We start from the raw sequence: 19,013 nt of genomic DNA on the forward strand, positions 1-19,013 counted from the left end.
ACAACAGGTGCTGGAGAGGATGTGGAGAAATAGGGACACTTTTACACTGTTGGTGGGATTGTAAACTAGTTCAACCATTATGGAAAACAGTATGGGGATGAAAACAGGAAGGGGATCGTCACACACTGGGGTCTGTCATGGGGTGGGAGGAGGTGGGAGGGTGGAGGGATAGAATTAGGAGATATACCTAAAGTAAATGACGAGTTAATGGGTGCAGCACACCAACTTGGCACATGGATATATATGTAACAAACATGCACGTTGTGCACATGTATCCTAGAACTTAAAGTAAAAAAACAAAAACGAACAAAAGAAAAACACCAAAAAAAAGCAAAAGGTATGCTGTAAAATAACAAAAAACAACAGTTTATTAGCATTGATTCTAAACAACTAAGGAGATAACACTAGCAATAACCCAGTCTAATTTATGAACGTGGAAGCAATAATCCTAAATATCCAGAAGCATATTAAATTATGTGATATTATGATCAAGTAGATTTTACTCCAAGATTGCAAGGATGGATTGAGGTTACTGTGATTGAGTACATTGACAGAGTAAAAGAAAACAGGCCAATAGATGTGGAAAAATCAATCAATGCAATTCAATACCCATTCATTTTTAAAAGAAAGCTAAACCTCTTAAACTAGAATTAAAAGAGAGTTACCTTAACTTGATGAATCTATCTGCAAGACCGTATGGGAAATGTCATGCTTTGTGGTGAAACATCAGGAACATTTTTATTCAAGTCAGAAATAAGATCAAGATACTTAGAGTTACCAATGCTGTTTGTCCTTAAAGTGGAGATCCTAGCCCATGCACTAAATCTGGAAGAAAAAATGGTTGTAAGGATGGGGGAAAAGCCCAAATTTCAGTTATTCAGAGACCATCTGATTATCTACCAGAAAGCTTTAAAAAATCCATTGACAAATTCCCAGATCTTAAAGAGAATATGTGTGCAAGATGGCCAGATCTGCGTAGCATACTTAATTTGCCTTCCTCTTCACCAGCAAATGTGTAAGAGAAAAAAATACACTTCACAATTGTAATAGTATTAAAATGCACAGTAGTTATAAAACAAACCCATGAATAACCCCAACAATACATGTGTAAGACTTCTTTGCAGAATTTTGTAAATTATTATTAAATAATATAAAATTACTAAATAAATGGAGAAATAAACTTAATTATTACTCGATGTGAAAAACCAATATTATAAACAGTTGATTCTACCAAAAAATAATCTTTAAATTCAAATTAATCCCATTCAGAATCCCAACAGTTTTTGAAAATGAAACTGACAAGTTGATTCTAAAATTTATTTAGAAAAGTAAATTTGTAAGTGTAGTGAAGATGGTTTTAAAAAAGAACAAAGATGAGCATATTTTCCTTAGCAGTTTTGAAAACATTATTAAGTTATAGTAACTAAAATGTGTGTTAATGGTGCATGAATCACCAGTGTAACAGAAGACTGTCCAGAAACAGAGCCATGTTTATATGGGAACTTTGAAATACCTTTTTATGTTGTTAATGACTTTCTGGTATTTTTAAGATTATCAGATCATAGTGTCAAAGGATGGGGTTACTAGTAATTTCCAAAAGTAATAAAGCTACTTTAAATTATTGTTTCCTACCCTCAAACTGTTACTTACATTCTTTGAAATGTTTCAACCTTTTTTTCAGAGTTTTGAATCTCCTAGAAAAAAAATAATATAACCAGAATTATATGTTAAAGGAAGATCTTATCATTATCTAATGTCTCAATGATAACTAAAGTAACATCTCTAAGATGAGATCATTTTGATCACTTTTTTGAATCTTAGGGGCTGCAGTTGTGGGTCCTCCTGGCCCTCCTGGATTTCCTGGAGAAAGGGGTCAGAAAGGTGATGAAGGACCACCTGGAATTTCCATTCCTGGACCTCCTGGACTTGATGGACAGCCTGGGGCTCCTGGGCTTCCAGGGCCTCCTGGCCCTCCTGGACCTCACATCCCTCCAAGTAAGCTGTATTTTTCTCCTATTAAGTTCTATTTTTGCTTTTGTTTATAAGTAACTCTAGCTAAAGGTTGGCCTCATTTGTTGCATTTCTGATATCTAAGAAATTCTACTACTGCTTCTACTTTTTGGGTTTTAGTAGTTCTTGGATGTTTACATTTGCTCTTCAAATAGTATTTATCAACAATGTTATACTTTCCTTTTGCTTATAGGTACTTGTATTTCTTCAGAGAAGTAACTGAAAAGCTTGTCAGGCTTTCTTTTGTTTAATCTTCTTGATATTTCACAACAATTAGCTTGCTATCCTTTCTTTGTCTTACTCAGGTGATGAGATATGTGAAGCAGGCCCTCCAGGCCCCCCAGGATCTCCAGGTGATAAAGGACTCCAAGGAGAACAAGGAATTAAAGGTTTGATCTCCAGACATATTCATTCCTTCATTTTCTTCATTCTTTCAAATAATCAGCAAAATCCCCTGTATCATCCATCACACCTTAGCCACTGACTCCCATGGTCATACCCCAAGACCATCTCATTACCGATAGTGTTATACTTACATGATCTTGGTTTCATGCATCCCATTTTTTGCGTCGCTCTCTTCTTTCTAGCTTAGTACCTCTAGTAACCTGACTCCAGCAATACTCCAACCCCACTGAGACCTAGCAACTTTGACTAATGCTTAACTCTTTGATGTCCTTTCTTCCCTCTTAACCTAGCTTAAATTCCATTATCAATCACTGTAATCAATTCCATTCATACATCCATGATTCCTTTGCCCTTCTCTCACTTCATTGTACTCACTTGGAACAAAAGCATTATCCAAATTTTCATATTTTCTGAGCCAACACTTTTTCTTCTCTTCTCAAATTTTAGCGGTTCCTCCCCTATTCTGACCTTGCTTCCTACTTCACTGACCAATTAAAGCAGTAACAAGAGAACTTTCACAGATTGCCACCACCATATTTACTTACCTACTTGTACCTGTGCTCATATAGTCTCCCTTCTTGCATATTACTGTTACTGCTCCTATCTAAAGCCAGTTCTTCTATTTATACAATACATTCCATTTCCTCTTGTTTCCCCAAGGATTTTTTTCCAGCAATTTTTGCCTCTCCCACATCACCAATTTTTTCCCTCTCTATTCAGTCATTCCCAGGAGCATACAAATACGCTTTTTTCACCTGTCTAAAAAAATAGGGTAATCCTACATTCCCTGCCAGCTGCTTCTCTATTTTTCTATTCCCATTTGCAACAAAACTTCCTAAGAATTTTCTACTCATTACCTCTAGATACTCTCCTCTTGTTTTCTCTTAAACATACTCCAATCAGGATTTTACCCCCTCTTCCCCCAACTCCCCACTGCCTACCACTCCACAAATGCTGGTCAGTTGCCAGCAGTCTATATCCTGCTAATCCAAATGTCAGGTCTGTCCTTTTTTTGCTTGCTTTTTGCCTTCTTTAAACATTTGCATCCCTTGGCTTTCAGTACATTACATTTCTTGTTCTTTTTCATTCCTCTGTGGTGTACATACGTGTGTGTGCGTGTATGTGTATCCATCTAATTACCATCTAAACCAAAATATAGAACATTTTCGGGACCCTGGAAGACTCTTGTGCTCCCTACTCAGTATCCCCCAAAGGTAATCACTATTTTATCCTCTGGCATATATTAATTTGCCTAATCTTGAACTTTGTATACATGGAATTATACTGAATGAGCTCTTTTGTGTCTGGTTTCTTTAGCTGAATATAATATATGTGAGATATATCTATGTTTTTGTTTGTTGCAGTATTTTTCCACCATTCTTTGGTTTTCCACTGCACATTACCTCAGTATTCTAGTGTTGATGGACATTTGGTCTGGAGCTATTGTGAATAAAGCTGTCATAAATATTCTTGTACATGTATTTTTTGTAGGACATACACACTAATTTTTATTGGAGATATATCTGGAAATTGAATTGCTGGGTTACAGGGTAGGTGTAGGTTTTGTTTCATAGATATTACCAAACCATGTTCCAAAGTGATTTTTGTTAGCATTTGCTTAGTGACTTGATTATGAACTACTTTCTTTTGGTTTTTATATTCTCTTTTGTAAAGTGCCTGTGTTTATCTTTAATTTTATTATTGGATATATGTATTAAAACTATCTTCTCTTTTGTTAACTTTTGTTTAACAAAAGTTGCTAATTAAATGAAGTCAAATTAATCAATGTCCTATTTTATCGTTAGTACTTTTTATGCACCGTTTTAGAAATCTTTACTTACCTCAAAAGCCTTATGATATTCCTCTGTGTTTTCTTCTAGACACTTTATTGTTTACCTTTCACATTTTGATCTTTCTTCAATTATTTTTTGTGTATAGTTTGGAGTAGGGATCAAAGTTCATTTTTCCCATATGGATGTCCAATTGAGTCAGTACTATAGCACAAAAATCATCAATTACCCCGATGAATTGCATTAGCACTTTTTTGTAGATCATATGACCATATGTGTGTAGGTCTGTTTCTGACTGCTATATTCTCTTCTGTTGTTTCATTAGTCTCTCCTTGCACCAATACGATACTATCTTAATTACTGTGGCTTTATTGTAAGTCTTGGATATTCTAGGTTCTTTGCATTTTTGTATGTATCTTAGAATTATCTATCCAACTTTTAAGTTTAAAATGCTCCAAGATTGAGTCCTTCTTCTTCTTTTCTATCTAAACTCATTTATTCAGTCTTGTGATTGTTAATACCACCTAATTGCCCATGACTTCCAAATTTATGCCTCCTATCCAGATATAACTCTTTTCCTCTAGATTTGTGTATCCATTTGCCTAGTCAATATTTTGAATTTGACCTCCTGATCAAACTGAAGTCTTGATTTCTGCCACCTCCTCCCCATAGTTGCTCCACTCACATCTTATGCTTCTTACTTAAAAAGCAGGCCACTTTAGTCTTCTAGTTGCTCATGCTGAGAACCTTAGTGTCATCCTTGATTCCCCTCTTCTTTTGTATTTCATATATGATCCATGAGAACATCCCATTGACTCTACTTTCAGATATGTCTATAATCTAACCGGTTCTCATCATTTTCATTGCAGTCACTCTGGGATGAGCTACCACCATCTCTCTCCTAGATCGTTGCGACAGTAGCCACTTAAGTGGTTACCCTGTTTCCATCATTGCCTTTAGAGGCTATTAACATAGCAGCTAGAGTCATCCCTTAAAAACTTAAGTTATAACAAGTTGCTTTTTTTAAAAAAATTTTCTACTAGATTCTCATTTCACTCACAGTAAAAACCACAGCCTTTATGTTTCTTATATGCCTATATGCCATTTGTTGTAAACTGTCAACTTTCTGACCTTGTTCCCCTCCCTCATTCTGCTCTAGCAATCTGGTCGGTTTGCTGTTCCTTGTATATACCAAACATGGCTATTCTTTCTGCTTGGAATGTTCTACACTCTTATGCACATGTCATGTCCTTTAAGTTTTATCACATATCAACTTCTCAATTAAGTCTATCCTAACTACCCTATTTAAAATTGCAACCCCCCGCCCTTCCCTGAGTATAGTTTTATCATATATCAACTTCTCAATCAAGTCTATCCTGACTACCCTATTTAAAATTGCAACCCCCCGCCCTTCCCTGAGTATAGTATTATCATATATCAACTTCTCAATCAAGTCTATCCTGACTACCCTATTTAAAATTGCAATCCCCCACCCTTCCCTGGCATACTCAATACTACTTATGTAGTTCTATTTTTTCCTATAAAAATAATACCTTTTAAAGCATATTAAATATTTAATATATATTTAATTTTTTTTAGAAAGGGTCTTGCTCTGTCACCCAATCTGGAGTGCAGTGGTGCAATCACAGCTCACTGCAGCCTTGATCTCCTAAGTCTCAAGCAATCCTCCCACCTCAACCTCCTGGGTACCTGGCGAGTACAGGCATGCACCACCATGCCTGGCTAATGTTTTTATTTTTTCTGAAGAGATGGGGTTTCGCCATGTTGGCCAGGCTGGTCTTGAACTCCTGACCTCAAGTTATCTGCCTGCCTCAGCCTCCCAAAGTGCTGGGGTTACAGGCATAAGCCACTACACCCTGCCTATACTTAATATTATATTAAAATATTTCATATATACATTTTGATAATTGATTATTATCCCTTTCCCCTGGTAGAATGTTCACAATTTTAGTATATGTGCTGCCGAAGCGAGCACTCCCCTGGTAGAATGTGAGGCATGTGGACCTGAATTTTTATCCATGACTTTTCATCTTTCGCTCACCAATGTAACACAAGCATCTGGAATAGTTCTTGGCACACAGTAAGCACTCAGCAATTTATTTGTCATAAATTGATTCAGGATATAGGCTTCTCCAATTCCACCATTAAGTGGAAATGCTGTCCCTTAGTGCTGACGTTTTTAGAACCTGTCTATTGAAGGTATATGTACCCCTTTCAGTAACATTTGTTTGTTATTACGATTTCACTAGGTGACAAAGGTGACACTTGCTTCAACTGCATTGGAACTGGTATTTCAGGGCCTCCAGGTCAACCTGGTTTGCCAGGTCTCCCAGGCCCTCCAGGTAAACCATTCTGCCTCAGGGCAACCTTCTAAATATTTTTTGGCTAGATTTTGTTGAGCTTATACTTTTAGAATGTTACCAGTTTCTCATTTTTATAGCTAGTCACTCATATCTATAAATAATTAAGTATGAAATGCCTCTATTTGTTATCAAAATAATTATGCTCTTGTTTCTAATACCTGAAGCTACCAACATTTTCTATTAAAGCATTTTGACAATATAATTTCAGGAAATATATCTTCCCCATTTTCCATATGAAGAAACAAATCACTTATACAGAGTCAGATTTCTTTTTTCCAGAATACTGGGAGAAAAGTTCATAATACCTAGCCCCTGAATATAGTTTCCAGTGGCAGAGATTCCAGTCATTGGGGATGTATCACATGTTGTCATTCAGAAATAGGGGTTCTATCGGAGTTTGACAATCAACTGCCAGTATTCCTCTCTCTATATATAACTCATCTATCCCCCTTTCCAGTCAAAACTGTATGTGATATCTGTCAGACCCTCAACTGTTTCATTTAACTGCCCCTTAGGATATCCCAGTATTCTCTTGAAATTACACTTGATGTTGAGTCAGGGCTGGGAATAGACACCAGATCTCTTACCTTTCTGTCTAGTGAGTCTATGAAGGACACCAATTCATTTGGAGTTTGGGAATACTTTCAACAAATCTTTTAGACATTATCGGACGTTAGTAATCTAGCCTTGTACCTCTAGTCTCATGGTTCTCAAACTTGAGAGTGCATCACCTGGAGGGCTTTTTGAAGCCCAGACTGCGGAGCCTCACTCTCAAAGTTTCTGATTCAGTAGACCTGGATGAAGGCTCAAGAATTAGCATTTCTAATTAGTAGCCAGGTGGTGATGATGCCACTGGTCCAGGGATCCATTTGGAGAACCACTGCTTTAGTAATGTTTCCTCTAGTCTTTGAGCTGCAAATATTTCTCATAAACCAAATTTCAGGGAATGACAAACCAAAGAAAGGACTGGTAAGGATGTACGAAAACTGCATAAGTCAGAACAAAGATATTCAGACCTTTTCATTATCTTTTTCTCCCTTTGGCAATGAAAACATCATAGGAACCCAGGAAACGTTGTGCATAGTATTTGGTAGTTGCAAGGTCTGAGAAGGACTGCTTTGGAGTTGGAAGTTTCTTAGGATACAATATTGTATGTAACATGAAATGTTAAATTTATTTAAAAAAGGATGATTATCTCATTTTGAGAGCATAAAAGGAAAATACAAATGTGACTTAAATGGGATTGAATGGGATTCTTATTTTAAAAACTTTACTTTCTGACTTGATGATTTCTGTATGAGCTTTTCAGGAGTTCAAGCTCAAAGCTTACATTATCATATGTGTGTGTGTGTGTTTGTGTGTGTGTGTGTGTGTGTGTTAGGATCCCTTGGTTTCCCTGGACAGAAAGGTGAAAAAGGACAAGCTGGTGCAACTGGTTCCAAAGGATTACCAGTAAGTTTTGAGTATATTATAAAACAAAAAGAAGTAGAAGGAAGGCATTTTACAGATTGATTTCCAATTATTCATATACATACACACATATATAATTCCATTTTTCTATTAAGTTGTACTTTATTTGATTCCTTGACTATTCCTGACTCATATGCCTCACTTGATTCAGCCCTTTGTACATTAAATGTTATTGGGTGGGTTGAAGGGGTAAACTGGAGAGAAGAAAATGTTAGAAAAAAAGAAACTGATTTTCTTTTTCTCCTTCTTCTTTTTCCACTCTTTCTCTTTTTTTCCTTACCCACTTCAGGGCATTCCAGGAGCTCCAGGTGCTCCAGGCTTTCCTGGATCTAAAGGTGAACCTGGTGATATCCTCACTTTTCCAGGAATGAAGGGTGACAAAGGAGAGTTGGGTTCCCCTGGAGCTCCAGGGCTTCCTGGTTTACCTGGCACTCCTGGACAGGATGGATTGCCAGGGCTTCCTGGCCCGAAAGGAGAGCCTGTGAGTTGGTTTGATGTTTTTTTGTTTTGTGATGTTAAATTTTCACTTAGAAATGTTTTCTAAGTTAACTCAAAGGATGGGCCTGATGCTGAGATAAACACCCAATCAATGCTTAAAACAGTGTGACCATACAGTAATGGCACATTGTTACTGACTATGTAGGGTTTCTTCACTACTCTTTTCTTTCACTTGTTTTGTAAACTCATTTTTCTTAACCCTTTAATATTGAATAATATTCTCTATGAATAGGTGGGCAGGAGGTTAAGATGTTTATGAGACAGTAGAAGGTTCCCCATCTCTTAACCCCCACATATCTTTCCCTGGGTTTATTTAAACCTCATGACTGGGTATGGTGGCTCACGCCTGTAATCCTAGCACTTTGCGAGGCCGAGGTGGGCGGATCACCTGAAGTCAGGAGTTCGAGACCAGCCTGGCCAACATGGTGAAACCCCGTCTCTACCAAAAACACAAAAATTAGCCGGGCATGGTGGTGGGCGCCTATAATCCCAGCTACTCGGGAGGCTGAGGCAGGAAAATCACTTGAACCCGGGAGGCAGAGGTTGCAGTGAGCCGAGATTACACCACTGCACTCCAGCCTGGACAACAAGAGCAAAACTCCATCACAATAAATAAATAAATAAACCTCATAACCAGCAATTTAACTTGTTTCTCTCTCTCTCTCTCTCTCTATATATATATACACCCACACACCCACACACACACACATATATGTATATAGTAAGCTTAGAGATCAGTACAAGTAGATAGCCATGTTCAATGTGACACAGAACTGAAAGACTTAACATAAATGAACAATCTTACTTTGTACATAGCACACAGCCCAGGATATTTAGGTAGGAAGTGATATTTTATAATGTTATCTAGACTATAACCTTTCTGACTTACACTAAAATGTAAGCTGCATAAAGCCAGAGATTTTTTTTGTATTTTTGGTTTTCTGTTGTATCACCAGCACTTGACACATAGTAGGAGCCCAAAAATATTTGTTGGAGGAATGAGTAAGTGGAATGATCACACATACCATCCTATAATACCACTCACTTATATAGCTTTTAATAAGAACTATTTATGGCTATAGCCTTTCCCCAGTTGTATTCAGTACCAACCTACAGATAGTTGTTGTATCTATATGTTTCTGTATTAAACTTTTCCCTTTTTAGGGTGGAATTACTTTTAAGGGTGAAAGAGGTCCCCCTGGGAACCCAGGTTTACCAGGCCTCCCAGGGAATATAGGGCCTATGGGTCCTCCTGGTTTTGGCCCTCCAGGCCCAGTAGGTGAAAAAGGCGTACAAGGTGTGGCAGGAAATCCAGGCCAGCCAGGAATACCAGGTAAGTCTACTGTGTTTTGTTTTAAATTTGGTGCTTAAAAACAGAAATTTATTATGTTTTGGCTACTCCTGGCTTCCTTTCCCAAGAGGTGTGATTCCCTGGCCATTTATATTTGACCTCTTCAGAGCATCTTAGCAAGGGATCACAATGTTTTTTGTAAGGGGGTTTCTCTTTAAATCTTCTCTGACTGTTTCATTGTTACTGTTAATTTTGTTCTTTTTAAGTACATGATACATAATGCAAAGTTTAATAAATAATTATAGCAGAAACACACAGGTAACTACCACACACATCAAAAAATATAATGTTACCAGCATCCTAGAAACCCCTAACCTTTTCTCCCTGTCATTTCCTAATCACAATTCCCTTCCTCCTCTCTACTGTCTTCACTTTTACATAATTTTCTTCCATTACCCCTCTATTTTGTGACCTCTGTATGCATTTTTAAACAGGGTATTTTAATTTTGTTTCTTTTTGAACTTCATGTTAAAGGAATCATAGGGTAAGTGTTTTCTATATTAACTTTTTGTGTGGCTATATATAGTATGTTCATTTTTATTGCTATATTGTATTTCATTGTATGTATGTTTTCGTGTGTGTGTGTGTGTGTGTGTGTGTGTGTTACAGTTGATTGATCCATTCTATTGCTAATGGTCAATTGGGTTATTTACAGTTTGGATCTATTATGAATAATGCTTCTGTGTACAGTCATATAGATAGATAGGTAGATAGATAGATCCTATATCTCCTTGTGTTCATGTGCTCACACTTCTCTAGGGCAAGAGTTGGCAAACTATAGAACTACAGTCCATGGACCACATCCAGCCTACCACCTGTTATAAATAAAAGTTTTATGTGAATACTTCCACAACCATTCACCTTGTCTGTGGTTGTTTTTGCACTACAACTGAAGAGTTGAGTAGTTACTACAGAGACTGTATGGTCCACAAAGCCTAAAGTATTTACTCTGGTCCTTTACACAGAATGCTTACCAATACCTGGGCTAGGGTATGTGTTTAAGATTAGCATTTTCAAAGCATAGGATAAGTGCATCTTCCACTTGAGTGGATAATTACAAACTATATCCAGACCAATTGTACCAATTTTTAGCTACCACAAGCAGTGTTGAACATTTTATGTTGATTTACATCCTTGGAAACATTTTGTATTGTCAGACTTTTACCTTTTTGCCAATCTGTTGAGTGTGATATTTTGCATTTCTCTGATTATATTAAAGTTTAGCACCTTTTCATGTGTTTATTGGTCATTTGAATTTGCTTTTGTGAAATGCCTAATCAAGTACTTTGACCAATTTTATATTGGATTTTTTTTATTGATTTAGAGGAGTTCTTTATATATTCTGTGTATTAGTTCTTAGTTACCTACGTATTTTTTGAAAAGAAATCTTTACCTATTGTGGCTTGCCATTTTTACTCTGTATGGTGTCTTCAATGAGCAGAAAACAACTTTCACATCATCAAAATTATCAATCTTTTCTCTCATGGTTAGTGCTTTTTGTGTCATGTTTAGGAAATCTTTTTTTTTTCTTGAGCCCATTTCAAGTTCATGTTTCCATTAATAAGAAGTAGATATACTTGAACTTTGCACGTGTAAAACCTAAATGTACCTATTAGCCAAAAGAAGTATTTTCCTTGTTTACTCCAGTTTGATTTTTAATGCTCTTTTGGCCTACATTTTAAAAATACTTATATAGATAACACCCTGTTTTAGGGTTTTCTAAAATGGATGGACAGATGGGTATGATAGATAGATAGATAGATAGATAGATAGATAGATAGATAGATAGATAGATAGATAGATAAGAGGTGATTTATTATGGGAATTGACTTACATGATTATGGAGGCTGGGAAGTCCCACAGTAGGTCACCTGTAAGTTGAAGAACTAGGGAAGCCAGTAGCTTGGCTCAGTCCTAGTCTGAATGCCTGAGAACCTGAGTGGCTGCTAGTGCAAGTCCCAGAATCTGAAAGCCAGGGAACCCGGAGTTGTGATGTCCAAGGGTAGGAGAGGATGGGTGTACCAGTTTCAAAAGAGAGAGAGCAGTGAATTCACCTTTTTTTCTGCCTTTTTTGTTGTATCCGGTCCCTCAGCTGATTGGATGGTACCAACACACATTGGGTGAGGGTCGATTATCCTTATACATTTCACTGATTCAAATGTCAGTCTCTTTTGGAAACAGCCTCACAGAGATACCTAGAAATAATACTTTACCAGCTATGTCAGTATCTCTTAATCTAGCCATGTTGAAACCTAAAATTAACCATTATACATCTTGAATCATGGAAGTCCTTAAGACTGTCATATCCTTTCTCTTTTTGAAATTCTATCCTTCTGTTTTATATCTTTCTTGAATATATAGTGGAAGATTGTTTTTCTTGTGAATTTTTGTTAGTTTACATTTTCAAAACATTACTGATAATTTTCTTTTTTGTTTTTAATTAAAAAAGAGACCTTTAGTTGAGTAAATACTTCTCATTTACCACTGATTTACTCTTGCTTTCAGGTCCTAAAGGGGATCCAGGTCAGACTATAACCCAGCCAGGGAAGCCTGGCTTGCCTGGTAACCCAGGCAGAGATGGTGAAGTAGGTCTTCCAGGTATGTGAGGAATTTATTTCAAAGTATCTTCAACACTGATGGCTTTTTTTTTTTTTTTTTGATGGAGCTTTGCTCTGTCACCCATGCTGGAGTATAGTGGGGTGATCTTGGCTTGCTGCAGCAACCTCCAACTCCTGGGTTCAAGCAGTTCTCCCTGCCCCAGCCTCCCGAGTAGCTGGGATTACAGGCGCCCACCACCACGCCCAGTTAATTTTTGCATTTTTAGTAGAGACGGAGTTTCTCCATGTTGGCCAGGCTGGTATCGAACTCTTGACCTCAGGTGACCCACCTGCCTCGGCCTCCCAAAGTGCTGGGATTATAGGCGTGAGCCACTGCAGCTAGCCCTGGCGGCTTCTTTCTTTGAACGTTTTCCTTTCCATAACTGCTCTTTCTCCATAGGTGACCCTGGACTCCCAGGGCAACCAGGCTTGCCAGGGATACCTGGTAGCAAAGGAGAACCAGGTATCCCTGGAATTGGGCTTCCTGGACCACCTGGTCCTAAAGGTATGTTGGAATGGGCAGCAGGCAGGGTAGCTTAGAAGGTTAGCATGATGTTATTCTTTGATAAAATTCATTCAACAAATAAAATATATTAATTGTACCTTTTTTCTCTGTGCTATAAAGAATGTAAATAAAAAAATCTTAGTGTATTTTCATTGTAAGTTCATTCATTATCTTTATCTAAAACAGTCCAGACAGGAAAATATCTACATTTTAGATATGCAAAAGTGATATATAAGCTTAGAAATTACAGGAATTGTCTTTTGTGTTCACCATAGTATTCTCAGGGTTTAGAACAGTTCCTAACACATAGTGTACACTTGTTATTTATTGAGTTAATGGATTTTTTAAACAGAAAACAGACTTACTGCACATGTGTAGCCAAGTAATGTTTTATGCTAAATAATATTTTCTTGATTTATTGAAATTTTTTAGGGCTTATGCTTCAGTTCTGCTTTATTCCTCACAGAATTTATTCTCACAAATGGCAAGAGCACACAGTGGTCTGAGGACAGTTCTTAAATATATCTTTACTCATTTATACAAAATGCTTTCAAAAGTATCAGGTTTGATTTTATGTGTATATGTATCTATAATATCTGCAGTTAGTTTTAGTCCATTTCCAAAATTATATGGTAGGCCCTTTGTCATACTACATCCAGATATAAGCAGAAGAACAGTTCTTGGGCATTTTTGTGTGGAATTCATTCCTTACAATTTAGTTCTATCTTATTATATAATAGCCCTCATTTTCTTCAGAAAAGCATATGTTCCATATACATTAGCGCTATGTGAAAATAAACGGAATGTAAGGTGATTGAGGGGATTGTAAGGCTTAATCTTAGGTAGTAGAATGTCATTGTGCTTTTAACATCTTACTGTTGTCACTAAGCATGATTAGAATGTGGCTTTGGGAATTTGAATATCTTTCTTAAAGTGTCTTTCCTTTGGTGGTTAAAAAATGACTTATCATTTTACAGGCTTTCCTGGAATTCCAGGACCTCCAGGAGCACCTGGGACACCTGGAAGAATTGGTCTAGAAGGCCCTCCTGGGCCACCTGGCTTTCCAGGACCAAAGGTCTGGGACATTTTTATTTAGTCCTTCTCATTTTCTTATCTTTCCCACCTTCCTTATTTCTAGCTCTCTATTTTGACTCAGATATCATCCCAAGTCCCAAGTCTTTACTAGAAATATATAGATAAAATAACTTATTATATTTCCATTTAAAAAAATATTTAACCCCAAATCATCTTTAATAGTCCAAGAGGTCACATTTGGAGAAAAAAACAACAACAACAACAAATTTCTGTACCTATTTTTGAGTGCCCAGTTCTTTGATTAGAGAATACAGGCATACCTTGGAGATATTGCAGGTTTAGTTCCAGACCACCACAATAAAGTGAATATCAAAATAAAGTGAATCATACAATTTTTTTTTGTTTCCGAGTACATATAAAGGTTATGTTTACACTATACTGTAGTTTTTAAAGTGTGCAATAGCGTTAGGTCTAAAAAAAAATGCATACCTTAATTAAAAATACTTCATTGCTAAAAAATTTCAACAATCATCTAAGCTTGCAGCAAGTCATAATCTTTATGCTGGGGGAGGGTTTTGACTCAGTATTGATGGCTGCCCACTGATCAGGGTGATGGTTGCTGAAGGCTGGGGTGGCTGTGGCAATTTTTTTTCCATTAAAATACAATCTATTTTGTTGAAAACAGACAATTAGTTTTGTTTGTTTGTTTGTTTGTTTGTTTTGCCTCCCATGCTGTTTTATTTTATTTTATTTTTTTAATTATACTTTAAGTTCTAGGGTACATGTGCACAATGTGCAGGTTTGTTACATATGTATACATGTGCCATGTTGGTGTGTTGCACCCATTAACTCATCATTTACATTAGGTATATCTCCTAATGCTATCCCTCCCCCCTACCCCCTCCTCACAATAGGCCCTGGTGTGTGATGTTCCCCTTCCTGTGTCCAAGTGATCTCATTGTTCAATTCCCACCTATGAGTGAGAACATGCAGTGTTTGGTTTTCTGTTCTTGCGATAGTTTGCTGAGAATGATGGTATCCAGCTGCATCCATGTCCCTACAAAGGACATGAACTCATCCTTTTTTATGGCTGCATAGTATTCCATGGTGTATATGTGCCACATTTTCTTAATCCAGTCTATCGTTGATGGACATTTGGGTTGATTCCAAGTCTTTGCTATTGTGAGTAGTGCTGCAATAAACATACGTGTGCATGTGTCTTTATAGCAGCATGATTTATAATCCCTTGGGTAGACCCAGTAATGGGATGGCTGGGTCAAATGGTATTTCTAGTTCTAGATCCTTGAGGAATCTCCACACTGTCTTCCCCAATGGTTGAACTAGTTTACAGTCCCACCAACAGTGTAAAAGTGTTCCTATTTCTCCACATTCTCTCCAAGGCTGTGACAATTTTTAAAAATAAGACAGCAATGAAGTTTGCCACATCAGTTGACTCTTCCTTTCAGAAAAGATTTCTCTGCAGCATACGGTGCTGTTTGATAGTATTTTACCCACAGTAGAACCTCTTTCAAAATTGGAATCAGTCTTGCCAAACCCTGCTGCTGCTTTATCAACTAAGTTTATATAATATTCCAAGTCCTTTAGTGTCATTTCAACACTGTTCCCAGCATCTTCCCCAGGGGTAGATTCCATCTCTAGAAATCACTTTTGCTCATAAGAGGCAACTGTTCATCTGTTCTACTTTTATTATAAGATTGCAGCAATTCATTCATATCTTCAGGCTCTACTTCTAATTCTTGTTCTCTTGCTACTTCCACCACATTTGCAGTTACTTCCTCCATTGAAGTCTTGAAACCCTCAAAGTCATCTGTGAGAGTTAGAATTAACTTCTTCCAAACTCCTGTTAATATTGATGTTTTGACCACTTCTTATGAATCCTGAATATTCTTCATGACATCTAGAATGAAATCCTTTTCAGAAGGTTTTCAATTTGTTTTGCCAGATCCATAAGAAGAATCACTATTTATGACAGCTATATATTACACAATGTATTTCTTAAATAATAAGACTTGAAAATTAAAATTACTCTTTGATCCATGGGCTGCAGAATGGGTATGGTGTTAGCAGGCATGAAAAGAACATTAATCTCTTTGCACATCACCATCAGAGCTCTTGGGTGATTAGGTGCATTGTAAATGAGCAGTAAAATTTTGAAAGGAATCTTTTCTTCTGAGGAGTAGGTCTCAATAGTGGGCTTAAAATATCCAGTACACTATGCTGTGAGTACATCTGCTGTCATCCAGGCTTTATTGTTCCACTTATAGAGCACAGGCAGAGTAGATATACCATAATTCATAGGGCCCTAGAATTTTTAGAATGGTACATGAGCATTGGTTTCAACTTAAAGTCACCAGTTGCATTAGTCCCTAAAAATAGAGTCAGCCTGTCCTTTGAAGCTTTGAAACCAGTAATTTACTTATCTTCTCTAGCTATGAAAGTCCTATGAGCATTTTATTCCAATAGAAGGCTGTTTTATCAACATGGAAAATCTGTTGTTTAGTGTAGTCACTTTCATCAATGATCTTAGCTAGATCTTCTGGATAACTTGCTGTAGCTTCTATGTCAACACTTGCTGCTTCACCTTACACTTTTATGATGTGGAGACAGCTTCTACCCTTAAACCTCACAAACCAACTTCTGCTAGCTTCCAACTGTTCTTCTGCAGCTTCTTCACCCCTAGTCTTCAGATAATTGAAGTTGGGGCCTTGCTCTGGATTAGGTTTTTGCTTAAGGGAATGTTATGGCTGGTTTGATCTTCTGTCCAGATCACTCAAACTTTCTCCATATCAGCAATAGGGCTGTTTTACTTTCTTCTCATTCGTGTGTTCACTGGAGTAGCATTTTTAATTTCCTTAAAGAATTTTTCCTTCACATTCACAACTTGGCTAACTGTTTAGTGCAAGAGACCTAGCCTTCAACCTACCTTAGCTTTTGATATGCCTTCCTCACTAAGCTTAATTATTTCCAGCTTTTTATTTAAAGTGAGAGATGTGTGACTTTCTTTCAGTTGAACACTTAGAGGCCATTGTTGTGTTATTAATTGGCTTAATTTCAATATTGTTATATCTCAAGGAATAGAAAGACCTGTGGAGAGGGAGAGAGATGCGGGGGAAATGTCTGATCAGTGTAGCAGTCAGATATTTACAACATTTTTTTATTAAGTTCACCATCTTATACAGGCACAGTTTATGGTATCCTAAAACAATTATAATGGTAACATCAGTGATCACATATCACCATAACAGATATAATAACAATTTAAAAGTTTGTAATATTGTGACAATTACCAAAATGTGACACAGAGACAAAAAGTGAGCACATACTATTGGAAAAATTGCACTCATAGACCTGCTCAATGTAGGGTTGCCACATACCTTCAATTTGTAAAAAATGCAATGTCTGTGCAGCACAACAAAATGACACACAAGGTATGCCTGTACGATGGTCAGCTCCCTCTGTGCATTTCTATAGAGTCATCATCCCATGTCACCTCTGTTCATGCCTGTGTGATGACTGGTTGAAATGGTGTTGAATATCATTTCCAGACCTTCCTATACTGTTGCCCTCTGTCTTAATTCCATTACAGATAGATAATGCAAATCACTACAATTGACTTAGTAATACTAATAATAAATAATACTGTGTTTGAGTTACTTTTCTTTCCTTTTTATTATTTCTTATCTAATGTTAAGCTTTCCTCAGTCAGCCTTCAGCAAACTGCTGTGGTATGTAATTATCGTGACTATTCCTATATATTTTATCTGTGCGTAATTGATTTAAACCTCCTGTGTTTTGTAATTATTACTTATTTTTCATGGGAAAAACAGTTAACCATGACACCAGTTCTCCTGAGAAAACCACTTCTCTGTTGGTTGGTTCTTTTTATTATGAACATTTTCAAATGAAAATAAAAGTAAAATGAATAATACAAAGAGCTTTCATATATCCATCACCCAGATTCAAAATTATTATGATTTTATAACATTTGCTTCATCTATTCGTTTTTACTTTGCTCAAATATTTTAGCCAAATCTCAACACAGTATCATTTCACTTATAAATGCATCAGCATTCATCTCTAAATAAATTGACATTTTATACAAAAACCACAATGTTATTATTGTACTTAGTAAAATTAAAAATAATTGTTTAGTATTATCTAATACTCAGCCTATAATCATATTTCCCTATAAGGATAGTCTGTTCTTTAATCTCATGCTCTCTCAGTTTTTTTTTATCCTGAAACCAGTCCAAATCATCTAATTTGTTTTACTAAATCCTGTTTCCCATCCTTCCATATGTTTTCTCCAACATACCAATTACTTTTGATTTAATTATCTTCTCCTCTCCCCCCATGGAAAGAAAAGTACTGTCTTATATTTTTGGCATTGAATTCTCTGTGGTAAACAATAAGGACCAGAAAAGTCACGGGAGTTTTTGTTGTGTTTTGTCATCTATATGCTCAAGGGTGAACCAGGATTTGCATTACCTGGGCCACCTGGGCCACCAGGACTTCCAGGTTTCAAAGGAACACTTGGTCCAAAAGGTGATCGTGGTTTCCCAGGACCTCCAGGTCCTCCAGGACGCACTGGCGTAGATGGGCTCCCTGGACCAAAAGGTATGGAGGCTGTCACTACATCTCAATTTGCTTTTAACTTTTATAGAAATTGACACCTTTGGGAAAGTTTATGGGTGATAAGCCCAATTAACTGGAAACCCCATGCTACCATTCTGTTACTGCTACACATTTTTTTCAATCCTTCATTGATTATTTTTGTCTTTTATTTTATTGAATAGATAATAAAATCATGGCTGGGTGCGGTGGCTCACGCCTGTAATCCCAGCACTTTGGGAGGCCAAGATGGGTGGATCACCTGAGGTCCGGAGTTCAAGACCATCCTGGCCAACATGGCGAAGCCCCGTCTCTACCAAAAATACAAAAATTAGC

The 19,013-nt window shown here is 37.0% G+C and overlaps 1 protein-coding gene across 2 annotated transcripts in view; it reads left to right on the plus strand.

Moving 5' to 3' along the window:
* COL4A5 (collagen, type IV, alpha 5) overlaps positions 1–19,013 on the plus strand; it is a 304,873-nt gene that overhangs the window by 175,628 nt on the left and 110,232 nt on the right. For both annotated transcript variants that reach the window (XM_011951663.1, XM_011951664.1), the window contains exons 20-29: positions 1,822–1,995; positions 2,316–2,399; positions 6,476–6,568; positions 7,971–8,041; positions 8,349–8,540; positions 9,722–9,890; positions 12,414–12,506; positions 12,906–13,010; positions 13,988–14,085; positions 18,533–18,683. In XM_011951663.1, the coding sequence (XP_011807053.1) occupies positions 1,822–1,995; positions 2,316–2,399; positions 6,476–6,568; positions 7,971–8,041; positions 8,349–8,540; positions 9,722–9,890; positions 12,414–12,506; positions 12,906–13,010; positions 13,988–14,085; positions 18,533–18,683 (1,230 nt within the window). The remainder of the gene's footprint in view (positions 1–1,821; positions 1,996–2,315; positions 2,400–6,475; positions 6,569–7,970; positions 8,042–8,348; positions 8,541–9,721; positions 9,891–12,413; positions 12,507–12,905; positions 13,011–13,987; positions 14,086–18,532; positions 18,684–19,013) is intronic.

Source organism: Colobus angolensis, unplaced genomic scaffold (assembly GCF_000951035.1).
Source record: "Colobus angolensis palliatus isolate OR3802 unplaced genomic scaffold, Cang.pa_1.0 Scaffold324, whole genome shotgun sequence".
NCBI classification, from domain to species: Eukaryota; Metazoa; Chordata; class Mammalia; order Primates; family Cercopithecidae; genus Colobus; species Colobus angolensis.